General features: G+C 39.4%; 1 protein-coding gene across 2 annotated transcripts in view; it reads right to left on the bottom strand.

The window, feature by feature from the left end:
* opn4b (opsin 4b) overlaps positions 1 to 16052 on the bottom strand; it is a 33024-nt gene extending 16972 nt beyond the window's left edge. Inside the window, exons 1-6 of one of the 2 annotated variants that reach the window (XM_063482778.1) lie at positions 15716 to 16052; positions 9001 to 9137; positions 8730 to 8863; positions 2641 to 2844; positions 442 to 613; positions 46 to 207 (exon numbers count right to left, since the gene is read on the bottom strand). In XM_063482778.1, coding sequence (XP_063338848.1) covers positions 46 to 207; positions 442 to 613; positions 2641 to 2844; positions 8730 to 8863; positions 9001 to 9137; positions 15716 to 15838 — 932 coding nt within the window. In that variant the 5' untranslated portion in view covers positions 15839 to 16052. The remainder of the gene's footprint in view (positions 1 to 45; positions 208 to 441; positions 614 to 2640; positions 2845 to 8729; positions 8864 to 9000; positions 9138 to 15715) is intronic. The other variant, XM_063482777.1, reaches the window with a different exon arrangement.
* Positions 16053 to 18436: the final 2384 nt, after the last annotated feature.

Here is an 18436-nt window from a genome sequence, read left to right as displayed (position 1 = left end):
AGATGTCTCTTTAGCAAACTCTGACACACACACTTGTGCACTTACCCAGCAAATGCAGTGAGGGCTGTGCAGGAATAAGGGGCCCAGGAGATGACAAACAGCAGAATGACGATGAGTGCAATTTTAGCCATCCTCCATTCGCTCCTCATTTTATGGAACCTCTTTGCAGAGTCTCTGGTCCCCTCGCAGTTGATCTTTGTTATCGCCCTGTGATGCATAGACACGCCCACCACCAGTAAAAATAGTTGTCGAAAGCCGTTGTCTATAATATAATATAATTTGTAATTTTACTGTAATAACAGAGCCTCGTTTGTAATTCATTTTTATGGCTAACTTGTTGATATTCACACAGCTGTGGGAGTGTGTCACAGGAGTGAAGAAGACCTTTGAGAATAATAGCCATAAATGGTGTTGATGTATGTGTGCATGAACAGTACCAACCGCGTTGTGTGTCGAATGGCTCTGAAGATGCAGCAATAGCAGAAAATGATGACAAAGAGAGGGATGAAGAAGACAAAGGTGAAGAGCAGCATGGTGTAGGAGCGGACGGAAGGGGTGAACGTCATGTAGTCCCAGGAACAAGACGTCATCAGACCCTCCGGGACGTAGGCACCTTTGGGAGGACATAAACTCTTTTTGGTCATTTTCCACATCATTAAATCTGACATTTTTCTCCTGCCTCTTTGCTCCTGAAAAGTCTTTGACTTCATACTTCTGCATTTTGAACATGTCTGTGCCTACTACTTCAATAAAGGGATGTCGGTAGAGTATGTGAGTCTTGTATGAATGGAGTTTACTATATGGTCAACCTTTTACTACATTGATTTATTTTGTCTATTCAGTGGACAGAAAAATGGAAGAAAACACTGTTTTATATAAGATGTATGGAAGGAAATCCATCCTATAACTGCTAAACACCTAAACAACCTTGAAGACAATGAATGAAAGAGCCAATAGCCTTTGAAAATACAGGTAACAAAGCATAGATAAGGAATACATGAACAGAATTAAGCTGCATTACTGGTTTGTACTGTTTATCTAATTTATCCTCTCTCACTGAGATAGTTCTTTGAAATCCTGAAGAGGTTTTTTTTGCCATTGTTAGTGGGGCTTTCCATTGATTGTCACTCCCTGAGACTAGACTTGAATACGTAAAATGACCACAGCTTCTTAAGAATGCATAACATACCAATGGAAAATCAATTAAGAGCCTTGCCATGGTATACGCACTCCCTGGTGGTGGTGACACTGGATAAAGAATGAGTTAATGCACATTCAAGTCAAACACATCTCCCCTGTGGTTCCATTGTTTTTGGCACATGGTCCAAAAGCGCCTTTATTTTTAATCATACAGTATTAGTGACACGTTCGATTTTGCTTTTATTTCCAGCCATGGTTATGGTTATGGTTAGGCTTAATAAGAAGCCATGTTGTAGATTTTAATTTAAAACCTTCAACCTTTTCAGAAAAAGCTTGGATTTATAGAGATTAAGAAAAGGGAGAAGGCTTTCAGTGGTGCTGCCATGTAACCCATTATGTACTACCACCATGGAGTCCTTTGTGGAGGCGACATCATGCTGTGACAGGCTATGTAAGTGTCTAAATCTTACTATTGTATGCATTTGTTTGGGTTTTTTTTTTTACCCTACACCTCTATTAATCATAATTGCTAGCTGTATTTTGTTGTATTAATCAGTCCTCCCACACTTGACCTAAGCTTAAGTGTCTATGATTTTAATAATGTAGACTTGTTCTTCATGGGTTGCAGCAGTTGCTTTCACAGCTGGAGTTGTACTTTGTGATACTCGAACAAGATGTGGACAAAAATACCCCTCCCCTAAATCAAACACAGTACAGTAAAAGCCAAAAGCTAATATGAGAGAGATGGCTCAAACACAGCTTTGTGGTGGTACGAACAGCTTTGCAGACCATTGTCTACATGTTGTAGCTGTTTACTCTCACCAGGTGGCAATGTCACAAGCAACCATACTTGTGTTTGGGATGTTGTTGGGCCTAGCCAGCCAAAGAGAAGTTATATGCAAAGAGCTAAAATAGTGAAACAGCGTGCTAAGAACAGTGGAAAGTGTCCACCATCTGTGCTTCTCATGTTGAACTTTTTGTCTTAGATTTTTTCTTCATTCTTCTCTTGTTTGTATTGAGCTCCCCTGTCGCCCCTTTTTCTTGTTATGGTCCACTTTTCAACCAGTCAGCGTTTAACCTTCGCATAGCTTAATCAATGTGAAGGTGTCAGGTCCTTGGAGGACTGCACACAAGCATATTTGCATTGGTAGCATACCCCCTTGTGTGTACTCTGCAAATGCTAGTACCTACACAAACAGATGCAAATGTAGTACCATAAAACTTGTGAGGCTGCAGAGCCTCAATAAACACTGTTCCACTATCATATCCATCAAGTGTTTTAATGATTCACGTGCAATGTTCTTTCTTTTTTTCCATGCTGAAAAGGCAAATCAAGATCTCTTTGAAATAATGTCACACTTTTCATCGGGAAATAGAAATGCTGCCATTATTTAGAACAGTTAGAAATAAATACCTAGACAGAGATTCAAAAACTATATCGCTATATCACACTGATAATCATTATTAAATGTCCAGTTCACTGAATAAAATTGTACTCACTCCAGCCAAAGAAGGGCGGCAGACTCCAGCCCATTGAATAGAGCCAGGCAACAGCCACAGTGGTGAATGCTTTCTTACGAGACATCACCCCGAGGGAAGCCAGAGGCCTGGTGATCACCACGTACCGGTCCACTGCAATCACCATCAGTGTCATCATACTGCAGATACCGAAGAGAGCTCCACAGAAGGCGTACAGCTCACAACCTGGGTAGGAGATGTGAACAGGGAATAAGAAGAAATGCTCATGTTGATACTCACCACATCTGATTGAATAATCACAAATAATTGTAGTAAAAACTACAGTGATGGCAGACAAAGTGGTTAACTCTCTAACTGCAATGTTTAGTTAGGTTTAGCTTTCTATTCCTAAGGGGAACTTTTTTGCAAGTTGACCATTTGAGATCTATGCTTCATAGTCTATACAATTGGACTGTAAGAATTTCTTAGAGTCAAGTGACAAAAACTGCATTCTTGCAACTACAACTTGAGGCTTGCTCCCTGTTGAAATTCTCAGCTATTAATAATCCAAAAAACATGGTACAAGTAGGGAAAGAGCTAAAAGCTCTGCAGCTTCATAACATGTAAAGTGTTCAGTTCCATCCATCCATCCATCCATCTTCTTCCGCTTTATCCGGGGTCGGGTCGCGGGGGCAGCAGCCTAAGCAGAGAAGCCCAGACCTCCCTCTCCCCAGCCACCTCCTCCAGCTTATCCGGGGGAAGGCGTTCCCAGGCCAGCCGAGAGATATAATCTCTCCAGCGTGTCCTGGGTCTGCCCCGGGGCTTCCTCCCGGTGGGACATACCCGAAACACCTCACCCAGGCGGCGCCCAGGAGGCATCCTTGTCAGATGCCCGAACCACCTCAGCTGGCTCCTTTCGATGTGGAGGAGCAGCGGCTCTACTCTGAGCCCCTCCCGGATGGCTGAACTTCTCACCCTATCTCTAAGGGAGAGGCCAGCCACCCTTCGGAGGAAGCTCATTTCCGCCGCTTGTATCCGCGATCTTGTTCTTTCGGTCACTACCCACAGCTCGTGGCCATAGGTGAGGGTAGGGACGTAGATCGACCGGTAAATTGAGAGCTTCGCTTTTACACTCAGCTCCCTCTTCACCACGATAGACCAGCGCAGCGTCCGCATCACTGCGGCCGCAGCACCAATCCGTCTGTCGATCTCCGGCTCCCTTCTCCCATCACTCGCGAACAAGACCCCGAGATACTTGAACTCCTCCACTTGGGGCAGGAACTCATCCCCGACCCAGAGTGGGCACTCCACCCTTTTCCGGCTGAGAACCATGGCCTCAGATTTGGAGGTGCTGATCCTCATTCCTGCTGCTTCACACTCGGCTGCGAACCGTTCCAGTGCGAGCTGGAGGCCATCACTCGATGAAGTCAACAGAACCACATCATCCGGAAAAAGCAGAGATGAGATTCTGAGACCACTGAAGTGAAAGCCCTCCGCCACTTGGCTAGACTAACAAGTCGATACCAACACAAGCAACAGTAGGTAGTAAGGGAACTTTACAAACCAGTGGTTGACATCATGGTGGCTATTTCTATCTATTATGTACAGTTTGTTGTCACATGCAGCGTTAGTATGAACTTCACTGACATATTTTTTCGATACTATTTTTTTTTTCAATTATCACACTAAAAAAGACCCAAAACAGTTTATTTAAATAATTTGATTGGCACTCAATTTCACGCTACATTTTGAAGTATAATGAGATAAATGAGATATGAAATGCTGGAAAAGAGCTCTAGGTTAGCGATTACAGTTAACATCATTTGCAGACAAGTGTATGTGATGGATTAGAAATTAGAGAAAATGTGAGGGAAATAGAAAGCAGGGAGTGTGAAACCTAATGTTTATATAATGAAGAATGTGTAATAATATTTTAACATGCAGTCTTTTTTTAGAGAGACACATTGTTGGCATATTTACACTTAGTGTATCCATGAGGAAATCTAATAGATACACTTGTGGAAATATATTCATGCAGATAGACACGCATGACAAACCACAAGCATTCACTCATCATTTCATCAGCTGTTTTTCCTCCAGGCTGTAGTTTTGTAATTACCATTGACCTGTCACACGTCATATAATCACAACATCAAGTCACTCCATCCAAGCACATGACAAACTCTGTGTTGGCTTTGTGATGAAACTCAAACAAATGCAGGCGATTAAGGCAGTTTAATATAGTGTACATCAACACATCTGTGTGTGTGCGTGTGTTCAAAAGCCAAAGTTACTGAAGCTAATAAATTCCAGACTGGTTCACAATAAACAGCAGATGTTTTCTGAAGAAGAACAATATTTTTAAGTCCTGTGGCATTTGCTGTAACAACAATGCTGAGAGCATAGTGAAGTCCAAATGCTTTATAAGTGGGGAAAAAATTAATGAGATTGTTTTTATGCAAAATGTGAAAATATGCAATAAAAACAGACATTTAAATCTAAAAACAAAATAATAAAAATTGTCATTTGCATATGGTAGATAAGGTACAGTTAAACTACAATGTCCAGAAGAAGAAAAAGTATGGCATGTGAAAGCATCAGATTCATTAAAACCAAGGTGGACAAATAAATACATTCAACAATTTTAAATGCTGAATAATCTATGATTTTTTAAAATGTTTTAAAGTGTTTGGAATTAGGCTGGAGCTCATTTAATAATGGCATCTTGTGATACTTAATCTTTATCCATTTTCTTTGCTGCTTCACCAAATAATGTTCCAGGTGTGCGGTAGCCAATCCCTGCTGATGCTGGGCGATAGCCAAGGAACACCCATCAGTCAATCATAATGCTTACACAGAGAGAGAGAGACAACAATTCACTCTAACAACCAGCCAGCAGTCCATCAAATGTAAAACCTGCTTGCTTTGAATTTCACTTAATTTGTTCTTCTTGTTTTCATTTGATTTTTTCCCCCTAGCAACTTATTTATATCACAGAATACTCAAATCAAAATATACCATAGTTAGGTTTTTATATTTCTCATATCTGAGACCCTGAATTCATTCATTCATAAAGACATGCCACACACCAGCAAAAGCTATTAAATTGATAAAAAGAAACAGAAAAGCCTTGATAGCTGTATGGGATCAGTCTTTGTTAAGCATTTTTATACTTCAGGTGATAGCTACATAGCCCTAAACTATAGCTACTCTACACCCACACTTGTGGGTAAATGTGTTAAAAATACCACCCAGTTTGAAAATTATCGATCTATTGACTGACACAAGTAGGTGGTCTCCTACAATCTTGTGAAAAACCAAGAACACCCCATGATTTAGCTGAAACACCTTTAACAGCAATAACTTGAAGTGATTGTTTTCTGTATGACTTTATTAATCTCTCACATCGCTGGTAAGGAATTTTAGCCCGTTTATTTTCATGGGGTTTGCATTTGTCTATTCACTGCTCTCTTAAGGTTCTGCCACAACACTTCAGTCTGGTTACTGGTGCTGACTGTTAACTGTTATGACCAAACATCATTACTTTGGTATCATCTGTCCAAACAACATTGTTTTAGTAGACTTGCTTAGGTTTGCTTAGTGGCAAACACTCAGCATGTTATCATGTGCAAGAAATAAATGTGCTATTGTTTCTAACATTTTGAATGTTGTATTTGAAAGCTTGTCAAAGAATGTGTGTCAAATATGAACATACTGGAATAATATGGGTAACTTCAATCTGCTGTGGTCTTCTAGTAAATCAAATCAAATCTATGTGACATCATTTCATCAGTAGGGCAGTGTTTGCCTCACAGCAAGCAGGTCCTGGATTCAAATCCAGCAGCTGGCTGGGGTCACATTGTCTGTGTGCCTGTGAGGGTTCCTCCTGCTTGTTAGACATGCTTGTTAGGCACATTGGTTACTCAATGTCTGTCTCTCTATCTTAGATCTATCTTAGTGATAGACTAGTGAGCTGTCCAGGGAGTACCCTGCCTCTCAGTCCAGGATGGGCAGGGTACCACATTGCTACCCTGACAAGCGGTTAAGAAAATGAATTAATAGATGACATAATTTCATTGTATATAATTGTTGCCTGAACTGTAGAAGAAACCAGATGGTCACTAAAGTTTATTCTTTGGGGGAAATCAATGTCCCTGCAATAGACAGACTGACAGATCATCCACCTTACTCCTAAAACTGCCACACAGAGTCCCTAGAGCAGATGTTGGCAACCCATGGCTCTTTAACAGCTAAAGAGCCACATGCAGCTTGCAAACAACAGATTACAATTCGGGCTAACCCTAACGCTATAAATAAATGTACTCTATGTATTAATTTAACCTCTCCCAATTACATCTGTCATGCATCTGCCCTAAGGCACAGAAAAATTCCATTATTAATTAATGTATTGAGATTTTTTTTTAAGGTACAGTGTGTAACATCTTGCCACTAGATGTCAGTACATTACAGATTGCACCCAAAATAAAAACAGCTTTCTTACCTCTCCCAGATCAAATGCATAATCTTAGCTACGGTGTCTGCTGTGGGACAAACACTTCTAGCCACTGTTCATCTGCAATGAGTGTAGGTTTTTGGGCCGCTGTTTACTTCAGCTATCAATATGTGTTACGGTCTATTTACTTCGGAGGAGACTATAAAATAAAACTTTTTGAAAGCAATCTGATATGAGCTGATGTATCAGTGAAGCTCACTTCTGACCAGTGACACCAATCCTGAGATGAGTTGTTGAGTATATTTGACACTGTTAGCCAGCTTTCTTTGAAGTGGATCTAACATTGATGGACTCTGGCATGCAGCAAATAAACTCTTAATGATGTGAGAACGTAATAAAATTATTTATGTGTTTATCAGAGGGAAAACGTAATCTTTAGGGCACTCAAGCCTAACATTAGCTTTTATATTTTCTTTAGCTTATAACCATCTGTTGTTGTTTAGCTGGCTTGTTGTTAGCTTTCTGCTGACAATATGTAATTACAAAAATATTGAGAACAAATAAGCATGTTCATGCACATTGTCATGTCTTAAAACCCTGATTTAAATTCAAGAGATGAGGCTTAAGCTGACGAGAAAGAGGATGAGGAAGAAGAGAGTGCAATGGTGGAGGAGGAAATAACCGTGATGAGAAAGCGATGATGAAACTATACATGTAAAAATGTCAAAAACTCATATACAGTTTAACAGAGCTATCTGTAATCTTTAAAATAAAATAAACGTATTAAGTGTTCAATGTATGTGGTCGATTCTCTAGCCACATACATAAAACATGATTACCAAAAAATGTCTACCTCACTATATTTAAGATGATGGGGCAACAATTTGGCTTCAACAAACAGGTGCTCACTCATATGTATTTCTAATGGATTAATTTAATTTTTTTTAGAACACATTAGGTTTAATTTCACATGGATATTCTATTCACATGAAATTACCTTAAAAAAATGACTTACTGCACCTTAAAAAAAACCCACACATAAATTGCAAGACTCGCCTGTTTTACTTGCTTTATTTTTTCACTTCATAATCTGAATCTTGTTCTGTCTTTTACAAAGGATAACTGGGTGGGAGGATGGCCATGGCTAGAATTAAAAAAAAAGGAAGCAAACGCCCCCCTGCAGTAACCACCGCTGAGACTTGAGCTCCAGCTCTGACAGCCATTGGCTGTCTTCATCAAGGTCAGGACACCTCCTGAAGGCGCCTTGACTACCAGTGTTTGATCAGTGGAGTGTGTTGCCTCTTTAAAAACCTCTCCATCTCTGTTCCCAATACGGTGTCTGCTAATGAATGATACCTCCCTCCGAATGCATTCATGTAAAACACGCTATCATCAGGCACATCTGATTATGAGTAACCCTACTGCACAGTGTTTTTTATTTTAAACTGTGACAGAAAAGCGATCATACAGGGTGACAGCTGTGTTTCTGTCTGTGTATCTGTGTGAGAATATTCATTGAACTGTATGTCACAATGAAAAGGTTAAGGTTACAGGTGGAATTCAAAGTGTGCATGCCTGCACATATAAAAGACTGTTTAGAGTCTGTAAAGTCTGTAAGTGCAACATGTTACGTAATTGAGTTAAAAATGTTAAGCTTTGTATGTGCACAGTGTTGTACCTTTCTTCCCAAAGATCCAGTGTTTGTGCATGCTGGTGATGAAGAAGATGGGCGTCTGCGTGAGACACATGAGGAAGTCTGTGACTGCCAGATTAATAATGAAAATGTTGGATGGTGTCCTCAAGCTTCGGCTCCTGCATACAAACATAAAGCTGTCATGTGTAATGAACTGTGAATAAATAAGTCACAACATATTCTATTATCAGAGAGATATGCAAAAGTAACTGTGGGACATTCATTTAAACTGGTCACATAAGCAGAAAAAAAATACCTGCAAAAAGCATATATGACCAGGAAGTTTCCCAGCAAGCCTGTGATGCCTACAGCAAGGATGACAACACCAATAGTGTAGTGAGCGTGGTCTGGGACATCTACGGTTGGAAATGGGTAGTCTCTGACCGTGGAACCCTGCAACAGGACAACAGGAAGCAATTGTTTTTAATTCATGAAAGGACAGTGAAGAATTCAAAATCTAAAGAAAAACTGAAAAAGAAAAGGAAAATAATAATTAATGTAGTAATTGGGATGATTTAAATCTCATTAAATCTTAAATGGAGAGGAATAGAAGCTTGCAGTGGAAAGGAAAACAAAACAAATACTCATGTAAAAAATGGGCTTAAGCTGTTATTCAGCTGTAATTAATATAGACAACTATGTATACAGTAAGTCTTGAGCCACCCCTCATTTAAAAAAAAAACATACTGCTAGAAAAAGGGAAATGGGCACAAAATGTGCGAAATACATTTTTGGTACGACCACCTATATTTTTAAACACAGGTTGAAATCTCTAAAGCTTTCTTTTCATTTCTTTTAGATGTCTTCACGAACAGTTGTCAAGGCTACTTGAAGGACAAAGCTCTTCTTTGGATGTTGGCTGCCTTTTGTTCCATTCTCTGTCAAGACGATCCCAAAATGCTTCAAAAATGTTTAGGTCCGGGCTCTGAGGTGGCCACGCTTGACTGATAGTGTTCTATTGTGTGTGTGTGTTTCTTTTTCTGTATCCAGGTATACCTTTACTGCATTGGTAGTCATTGTCATGTTAAAAAATGAAGCCATAACGCTGCTTTCCAAATCGTATTGCATGGTTGATCAAAATGTTGCTGTACACTTTTTGGTTCACAATTAGATTGATTTTGACAAAGATCCCCAACACCACTGATTGAAATGCAGCCACACACCATGACAGAGCTTCCAGAGTGTTTTACATATGGCTGCAGACACTCAGTGTACATATTGGCAACAATTTGGACTAAACATCTGTTCAAATTGTTGATTTTTATTGATAAAAAGTCAGTGTTGCCACTATTTTTCAGTCCAGTTCTTATGTAATTTGGCATATCTCCATCTTTTCTCCCTTTATCTCTTTTAAAGTCGGACTGCTTGACAGTGTCCCTTTTACTGAAACCTTTTCCGATGAGGCTTCAGTGAACAGTGGATGGATTTGCTGAGGGGCCAGATATCCGCTGTTAAGTCCTTGCTAGATGTTTTTCCTATTTCTTAAGAACATGACTTTTAGATGCTGTTCACCTGCTGTAGATAGTTTTTTCTTCTTCTTGTTGTTCTTTTGTACTCCACTTCTGTAGCTGCCTCCATTCTTTAAAGGACACACTGCACACCATGCTGACATATGCACCAAAAGGGAATTACTTTTCTGGTGCAAAAATACAATTTTATGCTTGTTGAACTGTTACCCTTTGCAGACATGGGAGACAGGTGCAATAAACAAAAAGCACGACTTCATTGGTGAATAAAAGTTCAATAATGAAGTCCATAAACACAAAGTCCTATAAATCCAGCAAGAAAAGTGACCCAAAGTAGCACACTGGGAGACTAAACAGATGACTAAACAAAGGACTAAATAAAGGACTAAAGGCTGATGTAGTTATGTATTATCTATTTATAGTCACACACAAAGAGCCAATCAAGGGAATGCACCACAGCTGAGGGGAAACAAGACACAGGTGCACACAATGAGCACAGTCTCAGGGGAAAATGTGAGACTGAATACAATACACAAGAAAACTACTCAGCAAAGTGAAACAGGAAGTGAGTAACAACAATTAAATCAAGAAACTCGGACACAAAGGTAAACTTGACATGGGGGGGGGTTCCTGCCCTAATTGATATGACTGTTGGGATTCTGTTTTGCTATGATGGGCCATCAGAGTTTAATCAACAAATACCTTAATTGAATTCTGTATATCAATAAATCATGTTCAGTTTCTTCAATTGATCGCTCCTTATTGAACTTTAATATAACCAAGAACTGAAACTAAAAACCTAAAATGGCTGAATCACAGGCCATGACACAAATTACTATATCTTTGCTATATATGACAGATTCAACCTGATAGTGTGTGTGTTTGACAGGATTCTAGTAATAAATTGCCTAAAAATGATGTGTGTACACAAAACATGAGTTAAGTGCCTTTCTTTCTTTCTTAAATAATCCATAGGTCAGTGCTAAATGACTTAAAAAAATAAAATGTATTCCTCTGAAAATGGTCAGCTACGTGGACTAGACTAAAAATGGGTGGAAAAGCAGCCAGTGTCTAAAGAAAAACTTTAGAGTACCATCAGAAAGCCTTGACACTATTTCTCAAGACCACTTTAAAAATAAAATGACCCAAAATTTGGGCTCTTTGGAAGCTAAATATAAAGAAATGAAAGTGACTCAAGACTTTTGCACAGTACTGCGTATGCAGAATTATGGGTTTTTGGTCAAATCCATGATTCCGTTCATGCCACGGTTGGCTATGATTCGGTCAGTACAAAGTACCTTAACTGATAACATTGCATTTGCACTCATTAGCAGGCAAATTTGTCGGTGCATCTTCAAAATAGGATGCACTTTTAACGAGATGCAATCTTGTTACAGTTGCTAACATTCTGCAGGGCTGCAGAATTTGTGCAGTTTTGTACAACAAGCCCTTTTATCTATATTAAAATACATTACATTGAGTCCTAAGGTTTAAAGTCAAATAAAAAGAATCAATTTAAAGAAAGTGCCACAAATTTTACCTAAAAGATGCACTTAGTTATATTCAACCACTGCACTTGCCATTTTAAATGAACTGAAATAAACCAAGGTTGGGTTTTGGGGGTTTTTTGTTGGGTTTTTTTTTACCTCAGAAGAAGAAGTTGTGTGTTAATGAGAGGTTTTCATTTGACAGCACCTTATTTTTTCTGAGACGCTGTTTCACCTGAGAGCACACAGCTCCACTTCAGAATTCATATCAGAAATCCTTACACACTCGCCTGCATGAACACTTCCCTTTTGACTCTCCCTGTGTTTCTTTTAGACAGATGCACACCCACCCACACACATATGCACACGGTCCCCAGAACTACCTCTGCTGAACTAAATCCTCCTCAGCTGCCCTACCGGTCAACTGGAACACGCATATCTTTTTCATTAATCCTGGATGGCACATTTAAGTGTGCATCTGTTTTTTTCTACTTATTTGACATCTGTTTCAGCTGTTTTTTGTTTGTTTTTCGCAGAGTCACAAGCTCTCGTTTTTAAATGGAGGAACAGTAGAGTGAGAAAATTGAGGCACAGTTATGGAGGCTAATGAGTGAAAATGTGGTGGGGATGTATGGTTTAAAAGCAGATGAAGTTTGCATCCATGCATGTGGAAAGTTAACACAGTCCCAATCTGATGCTGTCATGAGGGATGCGTTGGATAACACAGTTCAGTTTTTCCCTGCTGGATCTGCTTCTCCTCCATGGCCGCTGATGATTCCCAATTTGCATAATTTCTCACCTTCCTGACTTTTCCTACAAATCTCTCAATCACTCCTTTCTTTCCCTCTGATGTCCTCTGATGTCACCATTCTTCCAGTTTGAGCAGCTTAGGACCAGATTACATGCCGATCACATGACGAGGAGGAAGGAAGGGAACAGCGAGCTGCATAGCACGGAAGGCTCCTCGTCCTCTATGCATTTTCCTGCGAGACTTACAGACTAAAATGTTATCTTTATACTCTCGATAGTTAATATGTCTGTGAACGCATACTAAAGCCAGACGCGCCAGCATCGCTGAGTTTTTCCGCATCGCTGAAAAACAGCTGATACAAATGTAGTAGTCTAGTGACTGTTTAATGAACAGTGAGATAAGACAGGCAAAGAAAAATAAATGGAGTGAAGCATAAAATTAAGATAAGGGATATATGAGATTGAGAGAGACATTGAAGGAGAGGAACACGAAGAAGAAGAATAGAAGGAGTTGAATCTGAATGAAATTAAGACATTTTTTTTAATAATAATAAAAATAAGATTTATATCAGTATTTGTTTTATTCTGATTGGGCGCTCCGTACAAACAAAATATTTGAACAGCAGGTGGGTGGGGCTGCTGTGCTCACAGACAAAGCTGTGTGCTCCAGATGACCATATTAGGGATATCCCCTCTCTTTGACAATGAGCCAAGAGTAGAACAAACTGAGCACTGAAGCATGAGCTTTTGGCTTACATGGATTACTTACAAATGCTAACCTCATTTTTTGAAGATTTGGTCATGTTTAATTTGAAAATGTGCAGTTATAATAGTCTATACGTGACAAAAATAAGTAAAAGTACTGTAGGTCCCTTTTAAATTTGTGTAAACGTAAAGAGTTTTCAAGCTTAGTATTTTCCCCACACACATGCAAAGGCACTGATGAATCTGTTGGAAAAATTATTAAATCAACATCCCTCTGATGCAGCCATATATGATAAACATAACTGCAGGAGATTCAATGTAAAAAAGCATTAATAAAATAAATTGAGTTATTAATTCAAATGAGTGTATTTAAAAAAAAAACAGTCTTGTAGCCACTCAAATATCAGTGAGCTGTAGACTTTTGCACTTATTAGAAAATAGGGAGCATCTCTTATATTTAAATAGGATCATATAGTCAGTTCTATGCTATAATTTCATCTTTAATCAAGCGCCTTTAATGCTTTTGTTTAGGAGTTCAGGAAAACAATATTGGCATGATTGCTTAAAAGATTTTTCTGTGAGTAAAATATCTCATTCATATTGTGGTATAAGATAAAATCTGGTTGTCAGGAATTAATAAAAGATCACCTAGGAAAATTAGTTATTGCATTTTGTTTTGTGTTGATTTGAGTGCACTGATGTCAACTGCAGTGAACATTCACAACTGACCAACAGGCTGCTACAAGGAACGTCCATCCAGTTTAAAAAAAAAAAAAATGTTTAGGTTGTTTATTTGCACAATTATTCTGGATTTATTCTAGGGCTTAGTTGACCTAACTTTAATCATGTCCTGTCACTCTCATGTCAACTGAATGCAAACATAAACAACCAATCAGTAACTGCTATCCAGCAGCCTATTCTGTCTCTTTTAAGTGGTAATAGCCTTTTTTCCTTCAGTTGTTCCGAGGCTTAACGGGATTGATAAATGCTGCAGTAACTGCTCAGCTGATTATCTGCTCACTGAATCTGCCACACCTCAAGAGCAAGTTGTTAATCAGCCTATCAGTATGTTGGCAGAGAAAAGGTTGTCTGTGTCTTCAGAGGCAAACTCTCGTGTTTACCAGATATCAGAACACGATTACAAAAGGCCACCCACTGACTCATGCTCTATCACAGTCTCCTTTTTAAGACACAAAGCCACATGCACGTATCATATCAGCACTCACACAAGCTGTGCTCAAATGTATGTGCATCCATGCGCACTAACACGCATGGACATTTTAAACTGGCTCATGTCCTTGTAGAGATTGACGATTAGACAGATAATTAACAAAATGCCACAAACAGTGGAAAGAAGAAAAGAGAATCCTAGAGAGGAACATCAAAATGAAAACCACATTTTTATCCGGAGTAGAAGATCCCATCTGTTTCTCCAGAAGCTACCCCCAGGTACGGCTCTGTTATCAGCTTTTCCCAGCACTTCCCATGAACACCAGACCACAAAAATACAGTGGTTAAAGCCTGCAAGTCTGAGCTTCAAAGTCAGAATCCAAACTATACCATTCCCACTTGTTGAACTACATCCAGTGTATCGCTTCACCCATGTGTTTCTCAGTACATCTTTAAATCTCCTTTTATAAATCATTCTTAGTCAAGGTCGAAATGGGCTCATGTGGGGCAAAGTTAAAGAGTATCTTGTGTTCTATATTCAGTACACACAGAGACGATCTCAATGCTACACATCTGTTTAAAGGGATTTCTTGGATGCGGTGGGTAAACTAATCCTACTCTGAATCAGAGAGGGAGACAAAGAGAAATAGAATCTGATATATCCTTGAGGCTGGGTAAGACTTTCCAGCTTGAAAATAACTGTAAATAAGGTAACAGAGGATGACAGCGAGGTGTGGACGACTTTAAAACAAATTTCTAAAGCAATTACAAGAAAACAATTAGAATCACTTATGGGTTTGTTTCCATGTGCCTCTGTGCGGACAGAATTTACGAAAAAAAAAAAACCCAGTAAAGTTACGTTAAGTCACCTGGAATATTAAAGAACTGTTATTAGTTATTAAGTGGATGATGTCCCTGCAACTGGTATATGAGGACTATTATAAGAAAACTACACGAGGAGCAGGTTAAAATTGATTCACGCTCTCACCACAGAAGTTAAAGATAACTACACCCACAGCATCTCTTTACAGCCTCAGCAGAGAAAGCCAGAGAACCACCGGTGATGACGGGATTTGCGCTGCGCTCCTGCTTTCATTCAGGTCCCGCGCTGAATGAACTGAGCGCAGATACGCATGCATGGGGAGGATGCCGCGATTCATTCATTCACAGAGAGGTGACACCTCGCGCACTCTCACTCTCAAACATCTCACGTTTTCTGAATGAAAAAAAAAATAGCGAGTTCCTTTGCCCGTTTTTTCCCCATTTGGGTAGGTTGGTTCACATTTTCGCCTCCTTTACGCATCGATGCAACGCGCAGGGGCTCTCCAGTACAGTCGAGGGATAGTCATTTAAACAAGAAAGGAGAAATCAAGAGTTGTAGCGCGATACTTACAGTTATAGCCATCGATGAAAGCTCCATGGGCCGGCGAGGGCTGATGGAGGTGATATTCCAGGGTGCACGGGAAGTCGGGTCCGGTGTCGGGAACACCGGTCCAATTAGGAGCTTAGAATCCATTAAAGATCCAAGGTGGTTAATGGAAAAAATAAAGATGTGTATGTGTGTGATAAAGTGGAATTGTCAACTGCTGATTCTATATATGAGGTGGTCTAAGAGTCTAAGTGGCCAGTCATTATTCCTACCCTGCTTTCATATCCCACTCTAACAGAAATGTGCTGTTAGTACAGCAGCTGTTGATAGGGTGGGAAAGACCTGCTCTCTCTCTATCTGTGCGTGTGTCTCGCCCAATCCCTTCCCGGGATTGCCTCGGAGTGTGTCAGTGGGTCTGCATATGTACAGGAACACAAGCGGGCTTTTGTGTTTGTTTGTTTATTTAACTTCGAGGAATGAGTGAAGTAGTGTTTCTCCAGATTTGCCTATTTGCACAGCTTCTCTTCCTGCTCCCTCCTGGGTTGGAATTATTATATGTTGTTCCTACTGGTAAGAGTTAAAGGAAGAAAAAACAAAAAGAAGAATTATTCACTAGATTGTTAGCTGCCTCCTCCACATATGGCGTTGATATATGCTTTTCTTGTTGGGGAGAACCAAGTTTTATGTTGGCTAGCTACAGCTCGCAAAATACATGCATTTAGGTAAAATTAAGTAAAAATCTGTATTTATTGCGTTGCTGAGAAATGATTCATTGTGAATGAGAGGTGCATTTTGAGTGCCTCTGTGAATAAAGGTCGGGGTCACCCAATTGCAAACACTAAAAAATGAAGGGATACATTAATCGATGAGGAAAAGAAAGATGTATTTGGGTTGATCTTGTTAGATTTTCATTCTAATGTTGTACTTGTAAAGGAAGTGAAGTAAAAAAAAAAAACACACAAAAATGAAGTATTAAAGAAATATGATGACTTGGAGAGATTTTGGGACTGCCTCTTAATCTTCTCATTTTTGTGTCCAATCCTACTGCGAATCACACTTGGAATTGTTTGGATTTACTGGCTGGTTGGTTTCCTTTAAGTACATTCCTGTGCACTTGGGAAATGGTGAACTAAGGCGGTGTATTGCTGTCATTAGCCTACTTAACTATGACTCACAGATCATTGTTTCAAGAAATATTTGTAAATTGCAATTTTATAAGGAAAGCGATTGGAGGCTTGCTCTGCGGTTGCTTCAAAGTCTCTTCATTGAAGCCTTTTAGCTTTATTTTGCTATAAAGCTATATTTTTCATTTTATTTTACTAATTTCACTAAAAGAGTTGTTGTTCAAGTCTTGAGCTGAAAGATGAAGCCAGTGCGGAAGCCCCAAAAGCTGAAGTTTGTCCAATGGCCATTTGAGGGTAGCTCTAAAAGTAGGTGCATTCACACAAAGTATAACATTAAAATGCCCAACTACGATTTAAACCAGTCTTGATCTCTGTAAATAGTTTCTCCCTGAGTGTAATTGTTAAGCTTTGGATTGTGGCTATGTGCATGGCTGCCACTGTGGCAACACCTAGCTGTGTACTAGGATTGGCTTCTGCTAATTCAAGTCAATGAACTGTACCACTCAGCTGCAGTTACTTGTGCTTTTGGGATCATTTTACTGGAATTATTATACATTATAGAGACAATATGTGATTTTTGGTGTGTGCACTGCACCCATATAGTTTAGCCAGTGGCATTGACTTGGCAAGCAAAGCAAGCAGTGCTTGTCCAGTGACATCTAGTAGTAGATTAAAAGAAGTTAAAAACAAAGTGAAAGCAATCTCTGTCCTTCCATATCAAACAGCATTTTTTCCCACATGCTTCTCTCATCGCCTGTTTGTGGCATCTATTAAATTATTAATTGTGACCAAAGATGAATATTCACTCTGCAAGTAAACAGGCGCTTTGTGATTTATCACCTTAACAAATATGTTTCTTATTACTAACACGTGTCATGCAGAGGAATTAGAGTATGAAAAAGGCTTTAATAAATCCTTTACCAGATTAACAAAGAAAGCTTTGATGATGGAGTGGGGATGACTCCTGCCATGTCTGTCTGGTGCAACTCCCACCATGGTCAGTAATGCTAGTCACACCTCAGATGCACAGTATGAACCAACATGGTGGTGGACAAATGCCACTTTTGAGGCTTTAAAATGCGGCATCTAGAAATCAACAAGTGATGCTAACTGTTTTTATAATATCTGGTGTTCTCCCACTGTTGCAATGTTTGGTTTGTCTTCCATTTGTTGGTGGTATCAGTGTCTGCCTTATGAGTCATGACAAATAGTAGGAAAGATGTAGCTATCACCAAAATTTACCAATTTATTACCCAAAACAGCAAAAAAGCAGAAGCCACAATGACTTCATGCATTGTGTTTATTAGGGTTGCAGTGTGCTAAATGAGTTAAATGAGTGTTTGAATGTTCAGCATGTGTTGTGAAGTATTACTAGCTGCACTAATTAACTCTTCGTATCGGGAACCTGCAAGACAGCATTTAAGGACAAACAGGAGGAAGCATAGATCAGGCTCAGTGAAGGCAGAGTGCTATCACACTGGACAGAGTGAACAAAATCTGTATAAACCAACGTATCTGTAAGATCACTTTTTAGATATTCATAATAGCTGATAAATATGGAAGCCAAAATTTAGATTGCTCAACAACAAAATGTAACAGTTGTGGTACTAATGGGAAGACA

The sequence above is a fragment of the Pelmatolapia mariae genome, linkage group LG8 (assembly GCF_036321145.2).
Source record: "Pelmatolapia mariae isolate MD_Pm_ZW linkage group LG8, Pm_UMD_F_2, whole genome shotgun sequence".
Classification (NCBI taxonomy): domain Eukaryota; kingdom Metazoa; phylum Chordata; class Actinopteri; order Cichliformes; family Cichlidae; genus Pelmatolapia; species Pelmatolapia mariae.
This window is presented reverse-complemented; position numbering and strand designations above follow the sequence as displayed.